Here is a 24,594-nt window from a genome sequence, read left to right as displayed (position 1 = left end):
TTAACTGCGTCACACATACCTAGGCCTTGCCACAACACTCATACAGGCCAAATTTCAGATCATGATTCGTGTTCTGTGTAAGCTGTGGGTACGTACCTCTGAGTTGGTTGACTCTGTGCTCGCTGTTGTCCTTCATAGGCACCGTCCGCTGGGACATGTGAGGAGATGGCGGCATCCTCCGGTGTACAGACCACTGGTGGACCTGTCGACAGTGGAGGAAAGACATGTGATCATCACCTACAGGCTTGATCGTGCCACAATCCTGGAACTGTGTGCCCAGTTGGAGCCAGACCTGATGACAGCTATCCGGCATCCCACAGGAATCCCCCTCAAGTGCAGGTGCTGTCAGTGTCAAAGCCCAGCTCACCTGAGTTCTTGTTCAGTTCTGATGGAGGTTGAAGACAATCCGACCCCACCCTGAAACTGCTTGTTCCAGCACACTAGTTTTTAAAACAGTGCACTAAGAACAGAAGCTCAAGGGAAGGGGGGAAGTGGATAAAATAAAAAAATGAGAGACAACACCGTTCTTGCGTTTCCACTGTTGAAGTGCTGCACAAATCTGCGGCCCTTTCTGACTTCTGTAGAAACTGGTGCCTAATGAAACATAAACAAAGAACAGATAAGTGCAACCTATTCCTAAATGGGTTCCTGACTATCCCTTTATTTATTGGAAATTCTCTTCTAAAAGTACCTCTTGGATCCTGGTCTCTAGTTTCCAGGTTTGGAATGTGTTACTGCTCTGGGATGTGTTTTCTATTACTGTTAAGCTTCTAAAAAATTAAACAAATACCGTTATCAGAATTACCAATATCAAACATTCATCATAATATAACTAAAGCCTAAATTCCCAATAGCAGACTCACTTTTCGCATATTTCCAGAATCTTTTATAAAACAAATACTGTACTTTTACATCAAAATACAGCATGTAATTTGTGCAAGTCCTTGATTTACTGTTTTCCTTGCTGTCAATGGTTTCCACTGTTCGATTCCCAAAAGTTCCATAAAAAAAAACAATGTCCGCTTCACAAAGTCCAGCAAAATAATCCTGCAACAAAGAGCCTGAATCACAATGCTCGTGGAAGGCACTTCGCCTCAAACTGTCTATACACGAATCCAGAAATTGCCGTCAAAGCTCCCTCAGGTAATAAAAAGTTTTGCACTTACTTGTTGCTGGCAAGAGATACTGATCAGTCTAACCTTGTCTTCTTTCTCTTTTGCAGGTTACTCGTAGGAGAGAGGCTGAGGCAAGGAGGAACCGGAAACCGGAAGAAGGAAGAGCCAGCAGCTGCGCCAATTGAAGTCAAAGAAAGTCTGTAAAGAGCAGGAGTGCCAGCGCCGAGGGATCTGTTCTCAGGTAAGCGGGAGGTAGACGAGCACAAGCACTGGGTGAGGCTCGGGGGATGCCTTTTATAGACAGGGCTGGGTGTGGTTCGAAGAGCTGGGTGTGGTTTGAAGGGCTGGGTGTGGTCCTCACATGCTGCACATGTTCTTGGAAGGTGTGCAGAGCTGGGTGTGGTTTGAAGAGCTGGGTGTGGTCCTCACATGCTGCACATGTTCTTGAAAGGTGTGCAGAGTTTCAGTTATTATGCAAATGAGTTGGATTAACACATGGCCTAGGGAGGAGTGTTTTAAAGAAGCCTTGGTAAAAGCAAGGCCCAATGTGTAAACAAAACAGCACATTAAACAACATACACAGAAGCCTAGGGGGGGGGGGAGGTGAGATAACAAGAAAGGCTTTGAATAGTAAGTTTAAAAGGGAGCTATTACAGAACCCACTAGTGCAGTGAGAGGGGACATGCTCTTTGCTGTGTACAAACCCTAACAGTCAGTACTCCATTTCCTTGCAAGTGGGTCATTTCAAACAACAGTGGCCATAGCATCAGGGATGTCCCAGCCTATGTTTTCCAACGTGTTGTCCAGAGTGTTGTCTGCCTTGCTGAAACACATGCGGAGCTACATCGTTTTCCCTCAGGTGGAGGATTTGCCTACAGTGAAAGGTGACTTCTATGCCCTGGGACATATCCCCAACATCATAGGTGCCATTGATGGGACACATGTGGTTTTGGTACCCTCCCCCCGCAGGAGTGAACAGGTGTACAGAAACCGGAAGAGTTATCATTCCATGAATGTGCAGATGGTGTGTTTGGCAGACCAGTACATCTCCCATGTGAATGGCAAATTCCCGGGCTCAGTGCATGATGCTTACATCCTGTGGAATAGCAGCATCCCTTATGTGATGGGTCAACTCCAGAGGCACCGTGTGTGGCTATTAGGTGAGCACCTGGAAGTAAGTCAGTGGGAATGGTTGTCTGGGGATATCCCTACAGGTTAATGTGTGTCTAACAGGTGTCTCTCGCCATTTGCCGGTGACTCTGGTTACCCCAACCTGTCATGGCCACTGACCCCAGTGAGGAATCCCAGGACAAGGGCAGAGGAACGCTACAATGAGGCCCATGGGCGAACTCTGCGGATAATAGAGCGGACCTTCGGCTTCCTGAAGGCCAGGTTAAGGTGCCTACATGACAGGTGGATCCCTATTCTACTCACCAAAGAAGGTGTGGCAGATCATTGTGGCTTGCTGTATGCTTCACAACTTAGCTTTGCGACAACAGGTGCCTTTTCTGCAGGAGGATGGTCCAGATGGCGGTGTTGTTGCAGCTGTGGAGCCTGTGGACAGTGAAGACGAGGAAGCAGAAGAAGAGGACATTGATAACAGGAACTCGGTGATCCTGCAATATTTCCAGTGAGACACAGGTAAGAATACAAACCTGCCTACTACATGTACTTTAACACTACTACCTCTCTACTGTCTGTCGTTTTCACCCAGTGTATGGTCACTGAGTAGTCACTTTCCCTTACTATTTCACAGCTGTGGGTCTCACTGTGTGACATCTGCTTTGTTTCCTCATGGACTAGAGCTATGTGACATAGGTATGTTGACATTACATTTGAAAGAGCATTTTGACACTGTAATTGCTAATACACAATTTCGAAATCACAGACTGACTCCAGATTGTTTTGTGCTTCAAGGGTGTTTATTTAAGTGCTCAATATTGGAGGGGGTTGTAAAATGGTGAGGGGTGATGGTGGAGGAATGTCCATGGCAGAGTCCAGTCTATTAGTCTCACAGGTGCATTGCCCAAATGGGCATAGGAAGTGGAGCCTGGGACAGTTTGATGATGGACAGGGTGACAAAGTGGGACAGAAAGATGACATTCAGGGTGGTCTCATTTCTTGGCGGGGGTCTTGGCATCGTTCCCTGTCTTTGTCCTGGATCTCAGGGACCATTTGCGGGGTGGTTCTCCCTCTGCAGGGGGTGGGGTGCTGGTGTGGTGGTCCTGTGGTGGGGCGTCCTGTCCACTAGCGCCGGCGGAGGTGGTGGGCAGTTCATCGTCCAGGCTAATGTCAGGGGCCCCTTGTTGTGCCACAGTGTCCCTCCTGGTGTTGAGTACTTCCTTCAGCACCCCTACGATGGTGCCCAGGGTGGAATTGATGGATCTGAGTTCCTCCCTGAAGCCTAAATACTGTTCCTCCTGAAATACTGTTCCTCCTGCTGGGTCTCCTGAAACTTGGCCAGTACTGTTGCCATCGTCTCCTGGGAGTGGTGGTAGGCTCCCATAATGTTGGAGAGGGCCTCGTGGAGAGTGGACTCCCTTGGCCTGTCCTCCCCCTGTCGCACAGCAGCCCTTCCAGTTCCCCTGTGTTCCTGGGCCTCCGTCCCCTGGACCGTGTGCCCACTACCACTGCTCCCAGGTCCCTGTTGTTGGGGTGGTGGGTTCGCCTGGGTTCCCTGTAGTGGTGGACACACTGCTGATTGACGTGTCCTGGGGACAGAGGTATGGTCCCGCTGGGTGGGTGCTGTGTTGGTGTTTTCAGAGGGGGGAAGCTCTGTGGTGGCCTGTGACTGTGTGAGGGGAACCGACTGTCTCGAGGTCCCCGATGGGCCGAGCTGGTCATCTAGATCCAGTTGGACAGAGCTGCTGTCATCACTGTGGGCCTCTTCTGTTGGTGGTGTGGACATGTGTGGACCCTCCTGTCCGGTGACATTGGGTAGGGGTCCTGCAGGGGTATAAAAGGATGGTTATTACATCTGTTTGTGCTATGGTGTGCAATTGGTGGGTGACCGTGTACCGCTTGCATTCCTGTGTGGGACCTTGTGTAATGGTGGTTTAGGGGGGTGTATGGGTATGTGCAGTGGCCATGCTTTGGTGATGGGTGTCCATGCTTTGTTGTTGCATGCAGGGCTTGGTGTAAGGATGTGTGGTTTGTGATGTTGGGACATTTGTGAGGAGTTGGAGTGATGGGGGTGAGGGTGGGGGTATGTGATAGCATGCAAGTAGGGTGGGGGATGTAATAGTTAAGAGTTGACTTACCAGAGTCTATTCCTCCATCTACTCCTGCGAGGCCCTCAGGATGCAGAATCGGCAAGACTTGCTCCTCCCATGTTGTTAGTTGTGGGGGAGTAGGTGGGGGTCTGCCGCCAGTCCTCTGAACCGCAAGGTGGTGTCTTGAGACCACGGAACGCACCTTCCCCCGTAGGTCGTTCCACCTCTTCCTGATGTCATCCCGATTTCTTGGGTGCTGTCCCACTGCGTTGACCCTGTCCACTATTCTTCGCCATAGCTCCATCTTCCTAGCTATGGAGGTGTGCTGCACCTGTGATCCAAATAGCTGTGGCTGTACCCAGACGGTTTCCTCCACCATGACCCTGAGCTCCTCCTCATAGAACCTGGGGTGTCTTTGCCGTGCCATGGGGTGGTGTGGGTGATGTGTGGGGTGGTGTGTGTAGTGATAAGTGGGGTGGTATTTAGTGGTGTGTTGTGTGAGGTACGTGGAAGTTCTGTGGGTGATGGTATTGTGTGCCTGTGAATGCTTGGTAGTTGTTTGTGGTGTCTCTCTCTGGCCTTCTCTGTAATTTTGTCGTATGGGTTTGTGGGTGATGTGGGTGTGTGTTTTATACTGTAATGGGTTTGTGGGAGTGGTGTGTGTATGTGTATCAGGTGTGTGTATTTTGAATTGTCCAATGTGGTAGTGTTTTGTAAATGTGTGTGTATTTTTAGTGCAGCGGTGTGTACCGCCAATGGAATACCGCGGTTGAAAGACCGCGGTGTGGATTCGTGTGTCGTGATAGTGTGGGTGTATTTCTGTTGGCGTGACGGTGGAGGATTTGTTTTCGCCAGTTTATCACTGACCTTTGGTGTGGCGGACTTGTGTGGGTGTCTGAATTTTGGCAGATTCCGAGCTGTGGGTCATAATAGCTGTGGTGGATTTCCGCGCCCGAGGCGGTGTGTTAGCGGTCTTCTGCACAGCGGTAAACGGCTTTAACCATCAATGTTGTAATGACCGCCATAGTAATGTGTTTTATTTGTCCTGACAGTAAAATATTTCTAAATTTGTTTTTTACTGTTGCAAGGCCTGTCCCTCTCATAGGTTAACATGGGGGATACCTTTTAATCTGATTAAAGTGTAGATTCCCTTTGGGAGCGGATGAACATGGGGAGTTTGGGGTCCCTGAGGTCACAATTTAAAAATACATCTTTTAGTAAAGTTGATTTTAAGATTGTGTGTTTGAAAATGCCACTTTTAGAAAGTGAGCATTTTCTTGCTTATACCATTTCTGTGACTCTGCCTCTTTGTGGATTCCCTGCCTGGGTCAGTTTGACAGTTGGGCTGGTTGCACTTCACACTAGACAGTGACACAAAGGGAGCTGGGGTGTAGCCTGCATATCTTGATGAGCCAACTGTGCTAGGAGGGAAGGAGGAGTGGTCACTCGCACCTGAAAGGGCTGTGCCTGCCCTCACACAATGCAGTCTCCAACCCCCTGGTGAGTGTATGAGGCAGGATTTCTCATTCAAATGAGACTTTACTTTAAACTAGGCCTACTTCAAAGGAGAAATTGGGTATAAGAAGGGCACCCAAAACCACGGACTTTAGAACACTTCTGGAAACAAGAGAACCTCTACCTGGAGAAGAGCTGAAAAGCTGAGGAAGAAGAGCTGAAGAGCTGTGGAAGAAGAGCTGCCCTGTCTGTGACTGTGCTTTGTGGCGCTATCCTGCAGTTGGTGCTTCTGCCAGAGTAAGAGGGCAAAGACTGGACTTTGTGTGCCTTCCATCTTGTGAACAAATGTCCAAAGGCTTGATTTAGACCTTGCCTGTTTTTTGAAGTCTCAGGTACAGCAAAGACTCCTCTCTGCCAGCACCTGAAGTGTCTGGAGAGACTCCTGCTCTGACAAGTGATGCCCTATCCAGTCCCTAGGCCCTTGAAAGGAAAGCTGGTGAAAATCCAAGGAAATCGACTTTGGACATCTTCAGACCGACGCCGCTGCTGAATCTGGTGACGCCGCCTGCAACCGACTCCGTGATGTACGCTGGAACGCGACGACCTTCGCAGGCCCGACATCGCTGTAGCCCCGCCGAAGTCCGCGACTCCGTGGAAGTCTCCGCATCACGTCGTGACCGACGCCCCTCGAAGTGCGCGGATTCAACGTTTCGCAGACTCCGCGATCCCCCACTTCGTGCATCGGCTCGTTTTCATTTCTTCACCAAGGTACTGTACCTGGGGGGTCTACGCGACTCCGTGTCCGGCACCGTTGGTGTCAGATTGTTGTGAACTACTCCGTTACAATGCTTTGTTAACACCTCATCGAAGCATTTTGTGTTTCTAAGCGCTATTATTTTTGTTTAATCTTTACAAATTGGTAATTTTACTTGTGTATGTCGGATTTGTGGCGTTTTGGTCTTGTTTTGTTAAGATAAATATTTCCTATTTTTCTAAACTGGTGTGTCATTTTGTAGTGTTTTCATTAAGTTACTGTGTGTATTGGTACAGATACTTTACACCTAGCAATCGGAAGTTAAACCTACTGCTCTGCTAAGCTACCAAGAGGGTAGGCAGGGGTTAGCTGAGGTTTTAAAATAGTATGAGCACTATATTCATGTTTTAATACATTTTTATTACTGATTATTATGATATTGTAGTGGTGGGCAACCCTTCCAACAGTGTAGGACCTTGTGAAACCTTTAAACTAATTACCCCAGATCAATTTGTAGTCTTGCATTATTAAGGCACCTGAAACTCGATGCGTGCTTCAAGCATGCTCACCAATACTTTTCTGCATTCTTTGCCTGATTCATTAAAGTGGTGTTTCTGTTGTATGGTTATCCACAGTTTATAAGTGTCCCCATGGAAAATGTTTCACTTTAAGTTAGCCCTGGCCTTTTAACAGACATCTCATTGTACTGTTATGGGCTCAAAACCTCCAGGAGTAAAGTGCAGTTGGGTTAAAAAAACAGGATTAATTTAAGGTGTTACACATAACAATGGGAATTTCGTTGGTATGTGGAAAGTCTTGTGTAATGTTTTCCCACTATCCCATGTGCATACTGACAGCACTTTTTTCACAGGTACCTTTTATTACACCTTGCATTTAATGTTTAAAGCCTATGATTGGCAGTTGACCTGCTATCTTAGCAATGTGCCTAAAAAGTGGGCTAATATATCAAAAGGGTTTACCCATTCTGTTTATGATGCTAGATGTGTTAGTACATGTTGGCCAAAATGTGTATGAGAAAGCCATTTAACCAGTCAGTGAAATAATTAAACACTTCCAAAAGATTAAATATGCTTTTAATGTTGCAAGATTATTTGCAGTGTAGATAGTTAGATCATACCTAAACATGCTTCAAGGCTCTGCACCATTAATTGAAGCACACAAAACTGGAGGGAACAAAGGAAAGAAGAAACAGTATTTTATTGGCATCCCTAAAAACAAAACCCAAGTTGAATAATCTTAGACAAGTCTTTCTTGCTGCTACCTTGCATAGGAAAGTTACACTGTTATGTCTCTCTCAGGAAGAAATAAAAATGACTCATTCTGCTACAGTTTAATTTCTTTGAATGTCATTTAATTTGTGGTTGTGCAGATGTTTATCAGTTATTATAGGTTTAAAGTTAAAAGAGGATCCCTACTTGAAGTTAACTACTTTGAAAAGAAGTATTTAGTCCAGCTAAATTTAGTTGGGGCAGGGTACCCACAGTTGTGAAATGTTATGGTGGCTGCTATATCTTGATTATAGGGTTGATACCCTACAAACAAGGTAAAGAGGCCACCATAACAGTAACAGCTTCTTATTCAGTCTTATGAATTGCCTCCTAGCAAATCCAATGTGCTTCATTCGTAAGACTGTCAAGAAAATATGCCTGCAAGTTATATTCAGTTGTGTAAGTCTGTCTTTGCCACACAGGGAGCTTTGCTTTTATTCAGCTGTAAGACTGTTCAACTTTTATGTCTGCACGTCACCTGATGCACTGTCTTTTTTGTTTGCACAGAATCAAGAAAGGCGAATGAAGTTGAAGTCTTTGTTGGAAATGTGCAGAATAACATATCTAAGGTAAAGTGTGAGCCATTTTATTCTCTTGGAGTAGTTTATGTGGTTGTGGAGCACCCATGGGCTCGCTGCATCTGAAATTTTTACACTGTGCCTTTTCAATATATTCAGTGTCTCACTCTCTGTTCGAACTCCTTTGCTTGCTTTCTTTGTTATAAGTATATTTTCAGTTTAGTTTCCCTCTGCACCACACATTTATTACTCATTTTCTTCCTCTGTGATCATATTTTTTAAAATGTTTAATAATTCAATATTAACTGTCAATGACGGGTTGAGCTCCAAGGCGTACTGCTGCAGCCTGGTACCCTAAGAGGTCTCATTCACGTATAGTGTACACTTCAAAACCACAATACCCCTGCGAATATCTGATTTATTGCATCTATGAACTGATCTTAAAGGCCAACATTACCAGAACTATCCCTCAGGCAGTATCAACCTCACAGGTTTGTCCTTAGATCATAGAGTTATGTCTCTAGGTGCATACATCTTAGCCATTAAGGTATTAAACAACATATTAGAATGTTTAGGCTGTACGCAGATAATTGTTCCAAGGTTTAGCAGAATTCTACCTTTAGTTTCACAGATCTTACCAGGTCAAGTGTTAGATGGCAAAGTAACATCTCAAGTTCAGCATCTCTTTGAGGCACAGTTGTTGGGTCTCAGAGCTATAACTGGTGTTACCTGTAGTAACTCTCACACAACGAGTGCTCAATATAAGTTTATTAGTAGTAACTTGGCATGGTAATTGACATCACAGCTCTCTCAGGCTCTTGCTTCATTACAACTCTGTCATGGAACCTCATACTGTTACATTTTGTATAGAGGCTCTACATTATGACATCATACATCGAGCCTGTTTTATACAGTGCTCCTAAGTTAGCTGGAACTGCACTCCTAATATTAATGTTTGCCGATGATACCCTGCTTATCCCTATAACTTATATGGGCCTTCAGGCAGAATTGAATTCCTTTTCGGCCTTTTGTAAGATGAGGGGGCCTTGAAATTAACCCATTGAAAACAAAATGTATGGGGATAAATACCCAAAAGTCGTTCAAGGGGAGAATGGTAATTGATGGCTCTATAATTGAACAGGTTAAACACTTTGATTACTTAGGGGTCCTGTTGTCCAACACAATGACCTGGGTCCATCAGATAGAGAAGAGTAAAAATCTTAAGCAGAGACCATACCAAATTAGCAGGAAACAGAAGGTAGCTGGAGGAGGTGCAGTGTCCCCAGTCTTTCAGATTTATAAAGCTACTGCCTTTTACGCAGGCACTTACTGGGCAGGGATATGGGGTTTTGCTGATACTACCACTCTCTGAATGGTAGAGAAAACTTTTATCAGGGGCACGCCTCTGGTCCAATTGAGGCTGGATCTAACACTTAATCCTATAATTGTGGTGGTAGTGTTAAAATCCTTACTGTACTGGTTGAGGCTGTGGATAACTGAAGAGTTGATACCTTTTAGGGATTTTCGAACTGACCTAATTACCAGTGACTCAAGGGTAGTCTCGCCCTGGTTGAAAAATACAGATCTCTGGAAGACGCTAGCAGTTGCTGCTATGGATACCAGACACATAGTGAAAAGAGCTTATTGGAATCATGCTCTGGAACAGATCTGACTGAATAATAATTACTAGAATCTGACTGGGCAATTTTTAAATGTTAAATATTTTCAATTTTATGAAGATTTTATGGCTGAAATCTACCCGCCCACTGCTAAATGGCTGTATCTTTAATTCAGGTACGGTTCTCTGCCACTAAGACCCCCTAAAGGCTAAATGGGACAAGCAAAGCTCCTCAATGTTTTGGTATTTTGACCTTTTGGCAAAAGAAATTGAAGAGTATTAATTTTTTTCTGCCCTCAATACTCTGAGCCACGTAGGAAATGGATAATCGCTATTTGCAAGCTTTTGGGTGTCAGGCAATACTGGGAGGCTTTGAGACTCTTTAAATGTGATTTGAAGGCTGCGATAGTTTTTGCAGTAGCCAAATACTTGAAGCAAGCATTGGGTATTAACCGGAGAGGTATAGGTAATCTTATCTAAGACATCATGCTGACTCCAGAGATTACAGGGTTATGAAATAAAGTTACACTTATTTGTTAATGCACTCCTGTCTTTGTGATCTATATAGATAGCGCTAGGACTGGCCTAGTAAAAATTTTGGATATTAATTTTAGAAATAGTATTTTATCATTCTACTTTTAGTAAACTGGGTAAAGGTCACTATATTTTTTCCAATCGTCACCCCGTTTGAAGTTCCCTGGGTTGGGAGAATATCGTTATTATCCTTTGCCCAGGGTATGTGACCTTTAGGAAGAGGCATATTGTTTTCACACGCTGTTTACTTGATGTTATACACCTTTGGGAAGTCTACAGGCTGCTTTAATGTGTCTTATTGGAAGGAATTGATTCAACCACCTCCAGGCACTTGTCCTGGGTTCGTGATTGCGGCCCAGGCAGTCTGTGGACTCAAATCAAGCATTGTAGCTCTTCAAGCCTGTACCTATCTCCGATATGTTTGCACATGTTCTTTAAGATCTCACTGGCTGCTCAAATTATTTTATTCTGTTTTTTGATGGTGCTATATCTAATATGTCTGGATTTGTATTGTGAATGGATCTGTACTTCAAGCCTGTACCTATCTTCGATATGTTTGCACATGTTCACTGGCTGCTCAAATTATTTTATTCTGTTTTTTGATGGTGCTATATCTAATATGTCTGGATTTGTATTGTGAATGGATCTGTACTTTTAAAGTATTTTAATTTATTTTTGTATACTTTTATGTTTTTTTTAACCAAAATAAAGTAATTATTACAACTACTACTGCTACTACTGCAGTGCACTACTGCTACTTCATACATTATAATGTGCTTAACTAAGAACTTAAAATCATATACAGCACATCCCCCTCTTATAAATGGAAAAAACAATACTAACAATTTGAATATATAAATTCATGATTAAACCGTGGCATAGTCATATGACCTAAAGTAATAGAAGTTAAGCTTTAGGCAAAATGGAATCCAGGCAAAGAATAACAATTTTCTTGTTCACAAACATAACCATTGTATCACAGTGGTTTGTTCACACACCTGCCAAATCTTCCATACCTCCCTCTCGATTCTCCGGGATTGGGTGCAGTGTTCTCTGTTCCTGCACCAAAATGAGGAAACACTGAATTAGAGGGGGCAAGGGGTTATGAGAGGATACATTCTCATCATCGTATAGTTCAGACTTTTCTCCCCTCACATCATTGTTTTCCTGTGATAACCGCCTATAGTTGGGACCGGGGTGTAAACACAAATTACACCCATCTTCCTTCCTTACAGAGTGTGACTCGTTTGCCAGATCGTACCGTCGCTCAGAAGGAGCAAATTACAAAGCACTTTTCCCACCCATAAGGGTTCTGAAAATGTGTTTACTCCTTTGGCAATTAACCCTTTTTTTATTCTCACAGGGATGTTAAATGGGAGTATTGATTGTGTTCCATTACACATTCATACTTGTGTGTGTTGACTTTGACCATAGTCCATGGCATGTGTGCAATGTGAAGGGGTCAGTTGTATTGGTAGATGTCATGTTGCTGTGTTGCTGGAGTTGTGTGACACAATGTTGTCTACAACAATCATAGTATATTATTTACAAAGATACTTACAGTCAGAATCATTTTTGTACGTATTCTGGGCATTGATTAATCTGTGTCTTAATGCACTAGGTGACCAGTCCACCTTCCTTGACTATGTCATCCACACCGTTATGTTTTGAAATTGCCACCCTTCCTCTCATAAGTTCAAAAGGGCTATGTCCAATCGAGTCACAAGGAGTAATCCTATCGGCCTATACCATTCACATAACTTCATTCTCCCAACACAATCCTGCATTGATGGCTACATTTATAGTACCCTCTAGTACCCCGTTGAATCTTTCAACTGCACCATTACCTGCAGGGTAATATAGTGACATGGTTTTATGTGTAATGCCATTTCTTTTTACAGACGCATTGAATACATCAGATATGAATTGCAGCCCATTGTCACAAAGTGTAGTTTTCGGTAATCCTTCTCATAATAGGACTGTGTCTAGAAACTTTACATTTGTTTCCGAAACAGTCTTGGAAACAATTTCTGTTTCCAGCCATTTTGAGAAATGATAATTTACGACCACTATAAACTGTTGTATATCCTCAACTTTTATGGGTCCCATAATGTCTATGCCTGCCTTCTCCCAAGGCATGTTGCACTTACAAGACACAAATAGGGTTTTATGGTAATCTTGGTTTTATGTGTGTCATCCTCAATGTTGTTATCCATGCCTGGCCAGGAGTATGAGTGTTTCATCCTCATTTTGGTTTTTGCGATCCCTAAGTGGCCCTCATGGCACATTTTAAGTAGTCTCTTCCAGAGATAACATGGCGGTACTGATATACCATTTCTTTTTTTTTTCAAAGTATTTTTATTCAATTTTATACTTACATCCCAACATAGCCATTGAGAACAGTTTAAAGAAAGTGTTTATGGCGGGGAGTGAGACACATAAGGCTTTACATAACACTACGAGTTCAACTGGCATTCATGGTGCTGTTCCATTGGAAGGTAAAGTCATTAAGAACTGTGGAGTCCTATTATTCATTCAAAAGTAGCCCTAGGCCTTAGCCAGTTTCCAGCAGAATATGTAGTGAAATTGCAGAAGCAGGAATGTTTCAGAAGTGCAATTTGGGTTATGAGGAGAGTTAGTAATTGCAAATAACAGTACTTAAGGGGCAGTGGATATCCCTGAACTGTGCTCCAGTTAATCAGTTGTGGCTATTTGGGAAATGCCGTCTGTAAGAACTGTACTGGAGGGGGAGAGTGAACTCTGGGAATGGGAGTGGGAAGGGAGAAACTGTGGGCTGAATGTAGTTTCAGTGATGCCAAGTGAAGTGAAGCACCCGGTGGCCTTGAAAGCTACAGGAGGAGTGCTTCAGGGATTATCTCAGTTGTGTGTGTGTGGGGGGGGTTTGCCCATTGGGAAGGTGGTAGGATGGAGGGGGAGGGAAACCTTCATTCTTAAGTGCACGGCTCCTTCCCGGGGAAAATGCAGGAGTGAGTATTCTCCATACAAAGCTATGGGAGTGTCGTGTGTAGGTGACCGGGTGACAGTGTGCCTCGCATCGATACATGTCAGGGTAGGCTCTTCGCTGAGGAGAGGGAGTTTTATTGTGGCGGAGTTCAAAGCAATAGTGCAGCTTAATGTGAGCCGGTTCTGTGGAGGAACCTATCTGCCGACAGTACCTTGAACTACAGGAGCATTACATCCCATGCGGCTGCAATGGGGTGATCCCTAATGCTGCGTGCTTCTTTCCAGTGGAGCGCAGAGCTAGCTGCATCTCCCCATCGGGAGACCGCTGCGTGCTATTGGACCATTGGTGGAGGTTGTGGGGGCTTCTAGTGCAATGATAGGAGAATCTTGGTCTGTCGGAGGGTCAAATTAGCAAAACGGGCAAGCACTTTTTTGGTGCTTCCATCTAGGGAATATCCCGAGAGATGTGGTTGCCCATGTTTTCAGCATGGTGAGTTCCGTAACCGTGGCCAGGGTGGTGTGAACCTCAGCCCAGAAGTGTGCTAAGGCAGGACAAGACCAGAGCATGTGTTGGAGATCTGCCATGGGACTCGAACATCTCGGGCAGGTTAGATGTGCTGTGGGGGATATTTTTTTAAGGTGGGTAGGGGGTTAAGTAGGCCTCGTGAACAAGCATATATTGAATATTCTTAAAATGCGCATTGCAGAATACCCCTTTAGGGGATTCCAGAGGCTTGTCCCATTCTGACTCGTGGAATGGTCTCCCAATATCTCCTTCCCTGCTCTGCCCAAGGTGTGTTAAGGGTGCGTGGATGTGCGTTCTAACAGCTTTGCAGAGCCAGGTGATGAGGTGCCTTTCTTGTCCCATGAAATAAAGAGTGTGGATAGCTTCATGCCTGGCTGGTTCCGCTATAAAAGGTCCCCCAAGAGAGCGCATAGAGGTCAGTAGGCAACTGTACATAAGGAATTGTTCAGGGGGATGACATAGTCATGTAGGAGCTGGTCAAATGTCGGGAGCTGCCCATCTCGAAAGATGTCCGCCACTGTGTCAAACCCACGTGCATGCCATTTGACTAGCTGATTTGCACCAATAGGGCCTTGAATGCTGGGGAGTTTTGATAGCAGGATGTTTGGGGCATAGAAATCAATCTTGTTCATTAGTTGAACAGCTCTAGCGAGACGTCTCTGTGCCAGCCAACCAAGCAATGACCAAGTGCAACGCAGCTTGATGGTGATAAGAAGGAGCTGCTGGAGTATATCTGAGGGGAGCAGACCGGCCTTAGTGGTAGTTTTGAAGGTGTTGCCTGCCAGCCAGCAAGCCACCCACTGGGGCTGGGCCACTAATTAGTAAAATTCAAAGGAGGGGATTCCCAGGCTTCCCGCACCCACTGGTAGCTGTAGTTTGCGTATGTGACCCGTGCCCTGTCGTCGTTCCAGAGTAAATCCCTCTGCAAGCGATTGAGATCACGAAAGATAGCCTTCAAACAGATCTTCTTGGAAGTGGTATAATCTGACACCTAGGTATCTGGGGGCAATGGCCTGCCAGGTAAAAGATGTTGGGGCCGAATGTGACCGGGTGTGGTGGGGTGTCGCTCTGGAGTAGGAAGGTATGTGACTTCCCCCAATAAACCCAGAGTCCAACCGCTGCTTTGAAATCCTGAAGGTGTCAACCAGTGTGTCTTGAATATAAAGCAGGATGTCATCCGCATATAGGGATACAGCATGCAGGTTGTCTTCCAGCTGAGTCCCCAAGGTAGGACTCTCCCCTCTGAGGCGGTGTGCCATGGGTTCCCCGGCTATGGTAAACAAGATTGGGGAAAGGGGACACCCCTGTCTCATGCCGCGGCCAACGGGGAAGGGAGGGGATATTAAGCAGCCTATGCAGACTCCAGAGGAGAGATTAGTGTATAGTAGCTTGGTGTATGCCAGGAGACAGGGTAACACTCCTACTGCTGTCAGAGTTGCAAATAGATACTCTCAAGAGAGGGAGTCAAAGGCTTTCTCAATGTCTAATATGAGACACACCACTCTAGGATATTGTAGGGATGCTTGATCCATCATGTGGAATAGGTGACAGATAATATAGGAGATGTTGTGACCGGGTTGGTTGGGGTGCATCAGGTCTGGAAGCAACTATAGACACTGTTCTGTCATAACTTTCCCCAGGATGTTGTAATCTGTCCCGAAGTTGGGCAGTAGGAGGAGAGGTTGATGGGGTCTCTGTCTGGTTTCAATAAAGAGATTACCAGAGATTCCTGCAAAGGGGCCAGGGAGAGAGCCTATGGTAAGGGCCTCATTATAAACCGCTACTAGGCGGTGGGACAGCCACGCCAGCACTCGACCAGGTTTGCCTCCTTGTAAATGGGCTCAGGTCAAATATTCTGTGAAGTTGTAGCAGCAAAGGCGCTCCACCAGGGCTGCCTGCCGCCGCTTGGCATCCAGGGCATCTCGGGCTGCTGCATCACAGGGGGGCTGGTTATCTGGATTTGTGACCTCTTTGTTGGCTTCCCTAAGAGCCTCTGATAGTTCACGTCAAACATCCACCATGTGTTTAATACAATGCCCACGAATAACCACTTGAAGGTGCCCCACTCCATCCCTGTTGTGGCTGTTTCATGGTTACCCGGAAAGTATCTTTGAGGTGGGAGTCAGTGAAAGCAGAGTCGTCTAAGACTTCCTTGGGCAACTTCTAGAGAGGGACTGGAGGGTTAGGTGCCCCCCAGTTTTTTGCAAGAAAATGTGCAGCATGATCGTAAAGGATCCGACCTAGGTAATCAGTGATGGCCACCCGGAGAAGCAGCTCTGGGGAACAGAAAAAGTGGTTTAAGCAGACATATAAATCATGGGGAGGGGTGGAATAATCTGAATAGAGACAGGTTTGAGGGTTCCACGCCTCCAAGCATCCTGTAGTCCCCACTGGCCGGCCCAGGCAGAAAATGGTCGGGAGTGTTAGCAAGTTTGGGCAGAGGAGAGGAGAGGATGGGAGCGGTCAAGTGTGATGTCTAAAACGTTGTTATAGTCTTCACCTAGTAGCTGCGGGATACCCACTTATTGTGCCAGCCGAAACGGCATACCATGGGGAAGCCAGATGAGAGCCCCTCTTGCAAGTGCAGAGTAGGAGGATCCAATCACAGTGCCCCTCCAGCGGCTTTAGAACTGTTGGAGCTCCCCCTCCAGGAGGTGGGGCTCCTGAAAAATGTATGTGTGTTTTGTAAAGTGCTCCTTTTTTGCTGTCAGGTGGTGTTTTTGACCTGCTAGTGTACTGAGGCCTGCTAACCAGGCCCCCAGTACCAATGCTTTTTCCCTTAAATGGTATGTCGAACTGCATAGGCCAATTGGCAAGGACCTTCCCACCCCTGTAAGACCCTAGTAAATTGTACCCAGGTCAAGGGTGGTAAGGGGGTTACCCGGGCTGCAACACTGATTGTGCCACCCTCAGTAACCCAAGTAAAAAAGAGACTGCAGAGCTGTTATGTCAGACTGCAAGAGTAGCTCTCAAGTGAGACTCTGCCCACACCAGGTGCAGGCAGAGTCCCTGTTACTGCCCATGGACAGGTCAGTCACCTCTAAGGCAGGTCCCCTCTAGCCAAGTGGGCAGAGTGCACTGTCCTAAAGTGAGGACATATGTGCAGGAGCACATATGCCCGAGTGCTGGCATTTAAAACACTATGTAGGCCAGAGTAACTGGTGGACCATTGGATAACATGGTTATGGCATCCGACCATCTGACCACTGCTCAGAGGTCCAGCTCTGTAATGGCCTGGCTGAATCCCATCGTGTTTGATATCAAACACTGTGCTTTTTAACCCTGAACACGATGCCCATGTTTAGAATTAAAAAGCAGATACCCAGGTGTGAACAAACCCATCTAAGAGTGCAGTCTTAAGAACACTGTGGTTGTCTGAGTCTTCTTCTCTGACAGCGAGAAGTCTATTCCTCCCCTTCTCAGAAAAGGACAACCACAGAGTAGCAGCCCACTGCCTTTGAGGGACCCTCTGAACTTTACAGGCCCTCTGAATTGCAACAAACCACTTACAGGTGTCATCCCCCACCTTGTTTGGGGGAACAATTATGAGCATGTTCCTGGAATCTATGGAGTCCTCCCTGACTCTATAATCCCTGAAACTGCTGCTGCTGCCACCATGGGGAACTAACCCCAACCTCCGTCTTTCCCTTTCCATTGCCAAGGCCTCCCTATCTAGGGCTGGCTGTTGCTGCTGCAGCCTCAGCCTGGCCTCCTTCATTCTCAGTTTCCTGAGCTCCCTATCTATGGAGTCATCTCCTGGAGTTGTGCAATTGGATCCCCCAGACACAGGTGAAATGGGAATGGGCAGAGGTGGATCTTCTCTTAGCCTTTGTGACTTTAGTGACCCTAGTGACCTGACCTCTGGGTGTAAAGGGAACCCTACCTGTGTGGCTTCACATCCCACTATCAGCTACACCAGTGGGTCTGCTAGGTGTAAGATCTTTGGAAAAGCCCTCTCCTGAACCTCAAAGATGATTCTCTAATTCTGTGGGGTGGGAGCATGCTCCTGGTCATCCAGTATTACAACCCACCAATCCGCCACCTTTTCTGGGGCGGATTCACCGCGAACAAAAACATAGCGGAAAAAGGTCTTTGAAGGGAAAACGCTCACCTGCACCCACCCCACGAGGAACCAGGACGCCATGGAGCCGAAACTCCATATTCTGACAGCCTTTATCTTCCTGCTTCTCTACCAGGAGCACGAACGCCGGCGGCGAAGGCTACGGTGAGTACTGCACCTACGACACAGGGGAGGGGGGACACACACATGCAACACCCCCACCCCCACCCTCACCCACAACAACACACAAGCTAATACATCATGATACATTACAGTTACACCCCCCAAACCCTCTGGAAGAATGCAAGGACAAAAGGAAATGAGTAGAATAATTGTGATATATTCAATTACACACATCAAAAATATTTACAAATACATACATTTATACTATATACAATTATATACACTAAGAACACAAGTCCGAGGGATTCCACCATCATAGTCTGTGGATCACGGGGCCCAAAAGGCATGGAAAAGTCCCACACTCAATACCCGATCAAAATGGAGAGAACACTGCAAGGGCATCAGATAGAAATAAAACAGGCACCTCAGGAGGAAGGGAGGGGGGGGCACCTCAGCCGGATGAGTGCACAATGCCAGATCCACGAGGGGGCTCCATGTCCATTGATGTATCCTGGGGAGTGCAAAGCCACAGTCTCTCAAGTCTCTACAGTGGGTGGTTTGCCCACTGTTCAATCCTGGGGAGTGCAAAGCAACAGTCTCTCAAGTCTCTACAGTGGGTGGGTTCCCCACTGTTCAATCCTGGAGAGTGCAAAGCCACAGTCTCTCAAGTGGATAACAGTCTCCAATGGTTCTGGAGGGGGCATGGTGCCCAGAGTGCTTCATCCTGCCAAGGACTGAGGTAGTGGATGACAGTCTCCAATGGTTCTGGAGGGGTCATGGTGCCCAGAGTGCTTCATCCTGCCCGTGGCGGACTCAGTAGTGCCGGAATCATTTGCGCTGACTGGCCTGCAGGGCTGCTGGCCGCTGTGTCCTGGACAGCGGTTCAGCTGGTGGCGGTGTCCTGGGCAGCGGTTCAGCTGGTGGCGGTCTTGTCCTGCCCTGCGGGGCTGCTGGCGGCGGTGTCCTGGGCAACGGTTCAACTGTTAGCGGTCTTGTCCTGCCCTGCGGGGCTTCTGGCGGCGGTGTCCTGGGCAGCGGGGCTGCTGCTGGCGGTCCTGTCTGTGGCAGCGTGGCTGCTGCTGGCGGTTGTTTCCTGGGCAGTGTGGCTGCTGGTGGTCGCTTCCTGGGCAGCGGGCTGGTGGCGGTCGCTTCCTGGGCAGCGGGGCTGGTGGCGGTCGCTTCCTTGGCAGCGGGGCTGGTGGCGGTTGCTTCCTGGGCAATGTGGCTGCTGGCGGTCACTTCCTGGGCAGCGGGGCTGCTGCTGGCGGTCGCTTCCTGGGCTGCGGGGCTGGTGGCGGTCGCTTTCTGGGCAGCGGGGCTGGTGGCGGTCTTGCCTGCCGTGCTGATCATCCCAGACTTGCTGCTTTTACTGTGCCCCTTTCCCACCTTGGATGGTGTCGCAGCTGTCTCCACACTCCCAGCTATACCCCTGGGAGCGGCTTTGGTGGCTGGTTTCTTTCCCCTCTCCCGCCGGGCACTGTCCAACTTTTTATGCTTGACAGGTGGGGGACTGTCTGTGCTCTGGCTCCTTGCCACACTGCCTGCCCTGCTGCCTGGTGCACTCCATAATCCGGTGACTACTGGCACCACTGGTCCCGCCGATGTTGTGGCTGTGTTGTTAGGTTGGGACCTGGAGAGCTGGGCCCTAGGAGACTGACGGGGTGGGGTGGGGGAGGTGAGGGTAAGAGGTCAAGGCTGGCCAGGAAAAGTTTCTTAGGAACACCGGGACGGGTAGATGGAGGGAGTTTGGGAGTGGAGGAAGAGGTAGTGGTTGTAGGCGGTGTACGTTTGGTGAGTTTGGGTGAAGGTGCATGGGCTGGAGGCTGTCGTGAGGTTGATGGCTGTTGGGTGGGTGTGTGGCTGCGTTTGTGTACCTTGGGAGGTGGCCTCACAGACACACTGGGAGAAGACGCAGGGGATGTGTGAATGATAGTGGGGGTGGTGACTGTACATGAGCGGGGTGTGGTGGTGGGTGTGCTGGTGATGGACGTAGTGGCTGAGGATGTAGTGCATGCAGGTGTGAGTGGAGACGAGACAGGGAGGGAGGAGGGAGACGAGGAGGGGGGGACACAGTGGAGGCAGGGGATGTTGGTGTGTCTGCATGTGTGTGATGCTTGCGTGAGTGTGAGTGGGATGTGTGGTGTTTATGTTTGCCTGAGCTTCCCTTGTGTGTTGAGGTGTGTGCATGCTGGTCTGATGGTGTGCTTGGGATAGGCTGAGGTACAGGGGATTGGGTCTGGGTGGAGGAAGTTGGAGGGGGGAGGCTAGAGACAGGTACAATAGCTGCAATCAGTGCTGAGGCCAGAGTCTGAAAAGCTCGCTGAAGGGCTGCCTGACCAGAGTGAATGCCCTCCAGGAATGCATTGGTTTGTTGCAACTGCCTCTCTACACCCTAGATGGCATTCAAAATGGTAGACTGCCCAACAGTGAGGGACCTGAGAAGGTCAACGACCTCCTCACTGAGGGCAGCAGGAGTGACAGGGGCAGGGCCTGAGGTGCCTGGGGCGAAGGAAATGCCCACCCTCCTGGGTGAGCGGGCACAGGGAAAGGCTGGAGGGCTGCTGGGAGGGCAGTGCCGCTAGGGAGCTCCCATCAGAGCAGGATTCAGTTTCACTGGTGTCAGCTCTTGTCCCTGCCATGGAGCTCCCCTCGCCCTCCGTCCCACTGGTGAATTCGGAGTCCGTAGTGTCGCCCTCCAGGGCCATGTAGGATGCAGCTCCCTCCTGGTCCGGTGCCACTGCTCCTCCGCCTGTTGATGCTAATGCACACAAGTACAGGGAGACCACAAAAAGGTGGGGGGGGGGACAGAAGAAAGACATGTTGAGTGCATACAATACCGCTACCATTGGCGGACACGACAGACACAGAAGCCCCCTGCACTACGCTGCGCACTTGGGCTCCACTATTCAACCCTGGGACATGGCTTACAAGGCTATGGCCGATTTATGCACACATGGATGTCACAGGAGCCTGACTAGGTGTAGTTGGCACTGTACACAGGTGGGGTGGGGTGCCACAGGGCCTGCCTGAAGAAGGGAACTTAACTATCAAAATCGCCCTGGCCTAGGGGAACCCACAGCCCATCCCCCACCCAGACACCTAAAATGTGCACTGAATCAGCAGAATAAGAGTGTACTCACCCCCTTGTGTCTGCTGTGATGCCCTCAAGTGCCCATCCAAGTCCGGATACGCCACCGCCAGGATCCTGAACATCAGGGGGGTCATGGTGCGACGGGCACCCCTCCCACGTTGGGAGGCCATCCCCAGCTGGGCCCCCGCCGTCTTCTTGCTCCAGCGGCGAATGTCGTCCCATCTTTTCTGGCACTGGGTGCTCTGTCTGTGGTAGACCCCTAGGGTCCGGACTTCCTTGTCAATGGCACGCCAGATGACCTCCTTCTGGTGGGCGCTGACCTACAGGAATTGTACAGGGGAAAAGAGAAGTAATTACCATCTACACCATCACAGTCATTGGCCCGCATCCCTATCCTTGCCATGACGCACATGCACTCACCGTCGTTTCATGCACGTCTCATTCTAACCCCCCCACTATCTTTCATCCACCCCTCTCCACACAGGCATAGCCCATACAGCATGCTCCCAGTCTACTTACCTGTTTGTCTGGAGGACCGTAGAGTAGCGTGTACTGGGGGAGGACCCCATCCACGAGTTTCTCCAACTGCTCCGTGCTGAAGGCAGGGGCCCTTTCCCCAGACGCACGAGCCATTGTCTCTTCCAGACCGAGGTCACAGCAGCACTTGCAGTGTAGGTCCTCTCCTGTCGAAGATCAGGTATCGAGTGATTGAACTGAGAGAAAATGGCTGCCACGTCCACGGCGGTGCATACCGTACCTGCCGGCGTACATCGTCATTGGCTCCTGGGACCCATAGGGCCCAATGTTAACCAATGCAGAATTGTGCCGCGGTCTTCGACCGCCTACCGCGACGGTGCAGAACGCCAGCGCAGTTACCTCATATTCCCTTGTCCCACCTTACAGGTCAGGCAGCCGCCATTTCAGGGGCCCACATGGCATTATTTTTGACTGCGTCACACATTCCTAGGCCTTGGCTAACCACTCATACAGGCAAATTTCGATTTATGAATGTTTTCAGAGTAAGCTGTGTTTACGTACCTCAGAGTTGGTTGACTCTTTGCTCGCTGTTCTCCTCCATAGGCACCGTCTGCTGGGGCATGTGAGGAGATGACGGCATCCTCTGGTGTACAGACCGCTGGTGGACCTATCGACAATGGAGGAAAGACATGTGATCATCACCTACAGGCTTGATCGTGCCACAATCCAGGAACTGTGTGCCCAGTTGGAGCCAGACGTGATGTCAGCTATCCGACATCCCACAGGAATTCCCCCTCAAGTGCAGGTGCTGTCAGTACTCCATTTCCTAGCAAGTGGGTCATTTCAGACAACAGTGGCCATAGCATCAGGGATGTCCCAGCCTATGTTTTCCAATATGTTGTCCAGAGTGTTGTCTGCCCTGCTGAAACACATGCGGAGCTACATCGTTTTCCCTCAGGTGGAGTATTTGCCTACTGTAAAAGGTGACTTCTATGCCCTGGGACATATCCCTAACATCATAGGTGCCATTGATGGGACACATGTGGCCTTGGTCCCCCCCGTCAGGAGTGAACAGGTGTGCAGAAACTGGAAGAGTTATCCTTCGATGAATGTGCAGATGGTGTGTTTGGCAGACCAGTACATCTCCCATGTTAATGCCAAATTCCCTGGCTCAGTTCATGACACCTACAACTACAGAGACACCGGGTGTGGCTATTTGGTGAGCACCTGGACCAAAATCAGTGGAAATAGTTGTCTGGGGCTGTGGATGTCCCTATGAGTCAGTGTGTGTCTAACAGTTGTCCCTCGCCATTTGCAGGTGACTCTGGTTACCCCAACCTGTCATGGCTACTGACCCCAATGAGGAATCCCAGGACAAGGGCAGAGGAACGCTACAATGAGGCCCATGGGCGAACTAGGAGGATTATATGGCCAGGTTCCGGTGCCTCCATATGACAGATGGTTCCCTATTCTACTCACCAAAGAAGGTATGCCAGATCATCGTGGCCTGCTGTATGCTTCACAACTTAGCTTTGCGACGACAGGTGCCTTTTCTGCAGGAGGATGGTCCAGATGGAGGTGCTGTGGCAGCTGTGGAGCCTGTGGACAGTGAAGACGAGGAAGCAGAAGAAGAGGACATCGACAACAGGAACAAGATGATCCTGCAATACTTCCAGTGAGACACAGGTAAGAAGACAACACTGCCTGCTACATCTGATTTTAATGCACTACCTCTCTACTGTCTGTCATTTTCACCCAGTGTATGGTCACTGAGTTGTCACTTTCCCTTACGATTTCACAGATGTGGGTCCCACAGTGTGACATCTGCTTTGTTTCCTCATGGACTAGAGCTGTGTGACATAGGTATGTTGACATTACATTTGAAAGAGCATTTTGCCACTGTAATTTCGAATACACTATTTTGAAATCACAGACAGACTCCAGATTGTTTTCTGCTTTAGGGTGTTTATTTAAGTGCTCAATATTGGAGGGGGTTGTAAAATGGTGAGGGGTGATGGTGGAGGAATGTCCATGGCAGAGTCCAGTCTATCAGTCTCACAGGTGCATTGTCCAAAGGGGCATAGGAAGTGGAGCTGGGGCAGTTTAATGATTGACAGGGTGACAAAGTGGGACAGAAGGATGACAATCAGGGTGGTCTCATTTCTTGGCGGGGGTCTTGGCATCGTTCTCTGTCTTTGTCCTGGATCTCAGGGACCGTTTGCGGGGTGGTTCTCCCTCTGCAGGGGGTGGGGTGCTGGTGTGGTGGTCCTGTAACGGTGCCTCCTGTCCACTAATGCCGGCGGAGGTGGTGGGCAGTTCATCATCCAGACTAGTGTCAGGGGCCCCTTCTTGTGCCACAGTGTCCCTCCTGATGTTGACGAGCTCCTTCAGCACCCCTACAATGGTGCTCAGGGTGGAATTGATGGATTTGAGTTCCTCCCTGAAGCCCAAATACTGTTCCTCCTGCAGCCGCTGGGTCTCCTGAAACTTGGCCAGTACTGTTGCCATTGTCTCCTGGGAATGGTGGTAGGCTCCCATGATGTTGGAGAGGGCCTCGTTGAGAGTGGGTTCCCTGGGCCTGTCCTCCCCCTGTCTCACAGCAGCCCTCCCAGTTGCCCTGTTTTCCTGGGCCTCTGTCCCCTGAACCGTGTGCCCACTACCACTGCCCCCAGGTCCCTGTTGTTGTTGGGGTGGTTGGTTAGCCTGGGTTCCCTGTAGTGGTGGACACACTGCTGCTTGACGTGTCCTGGGGACAGAGGTATGGTCCCGCTAGGTGGGTGCTGTGCTGGTGTTTCCAGAGGGGGAAAGCTCTGCAGTGGCCTGTGCCAGTGTGAGTGGAACAGACTGTCCCGAGGTCC

The 24,594-nt window shown here is 48.4% G+C and overlaps 1 protein-coding gene across 7 annotated transcripts in view; it reads left to right on the top strand.

The window, feature by feature from the left end:
• Window positions 1-24,594, top strand: part of LOC138300179 (uncharacterized) — a 395,471-nt gene that overhangs the window by 46,883 nt on the left and 323,994 nt on the right. For all 7 annotated transcript variants that reach the window (XM_069239151.1, XM_069239155.1, XM_069239156.1 and 4 more), the window contains one exon: window positions 8,333-8,394. In XM_069239151.1, coding sequence (XP_069095252.1) covers window positions 8,333-8,394 — 62 coding nt within the window. The remainder of the gene's footprint in view (window positions 1-8,332; window positions 8,395-24,594) is intronic.

The sequence above is a fragment of the Pleurodeles waltl genome, chromosome 6 (genome assembly GCF_031143425.1).
Source record: "Pleurodeles waltl isolate 20211129_DDA chromosome 6, aPleWal1.hap1.20221129, whole genome shotgun sequence".
Taxonomy (NCBI): domain Eukaryota; kingdom Metazoa; phylum Chordata; class Amphibia; order Caudata; family Salamandridae; genus Pleurodeles; species Pleurodeles waltl.
Note: the sequence above shows the minus strand (reverse complement) of the source record. Positions and strands in the feature narration are given on the sequence as shown.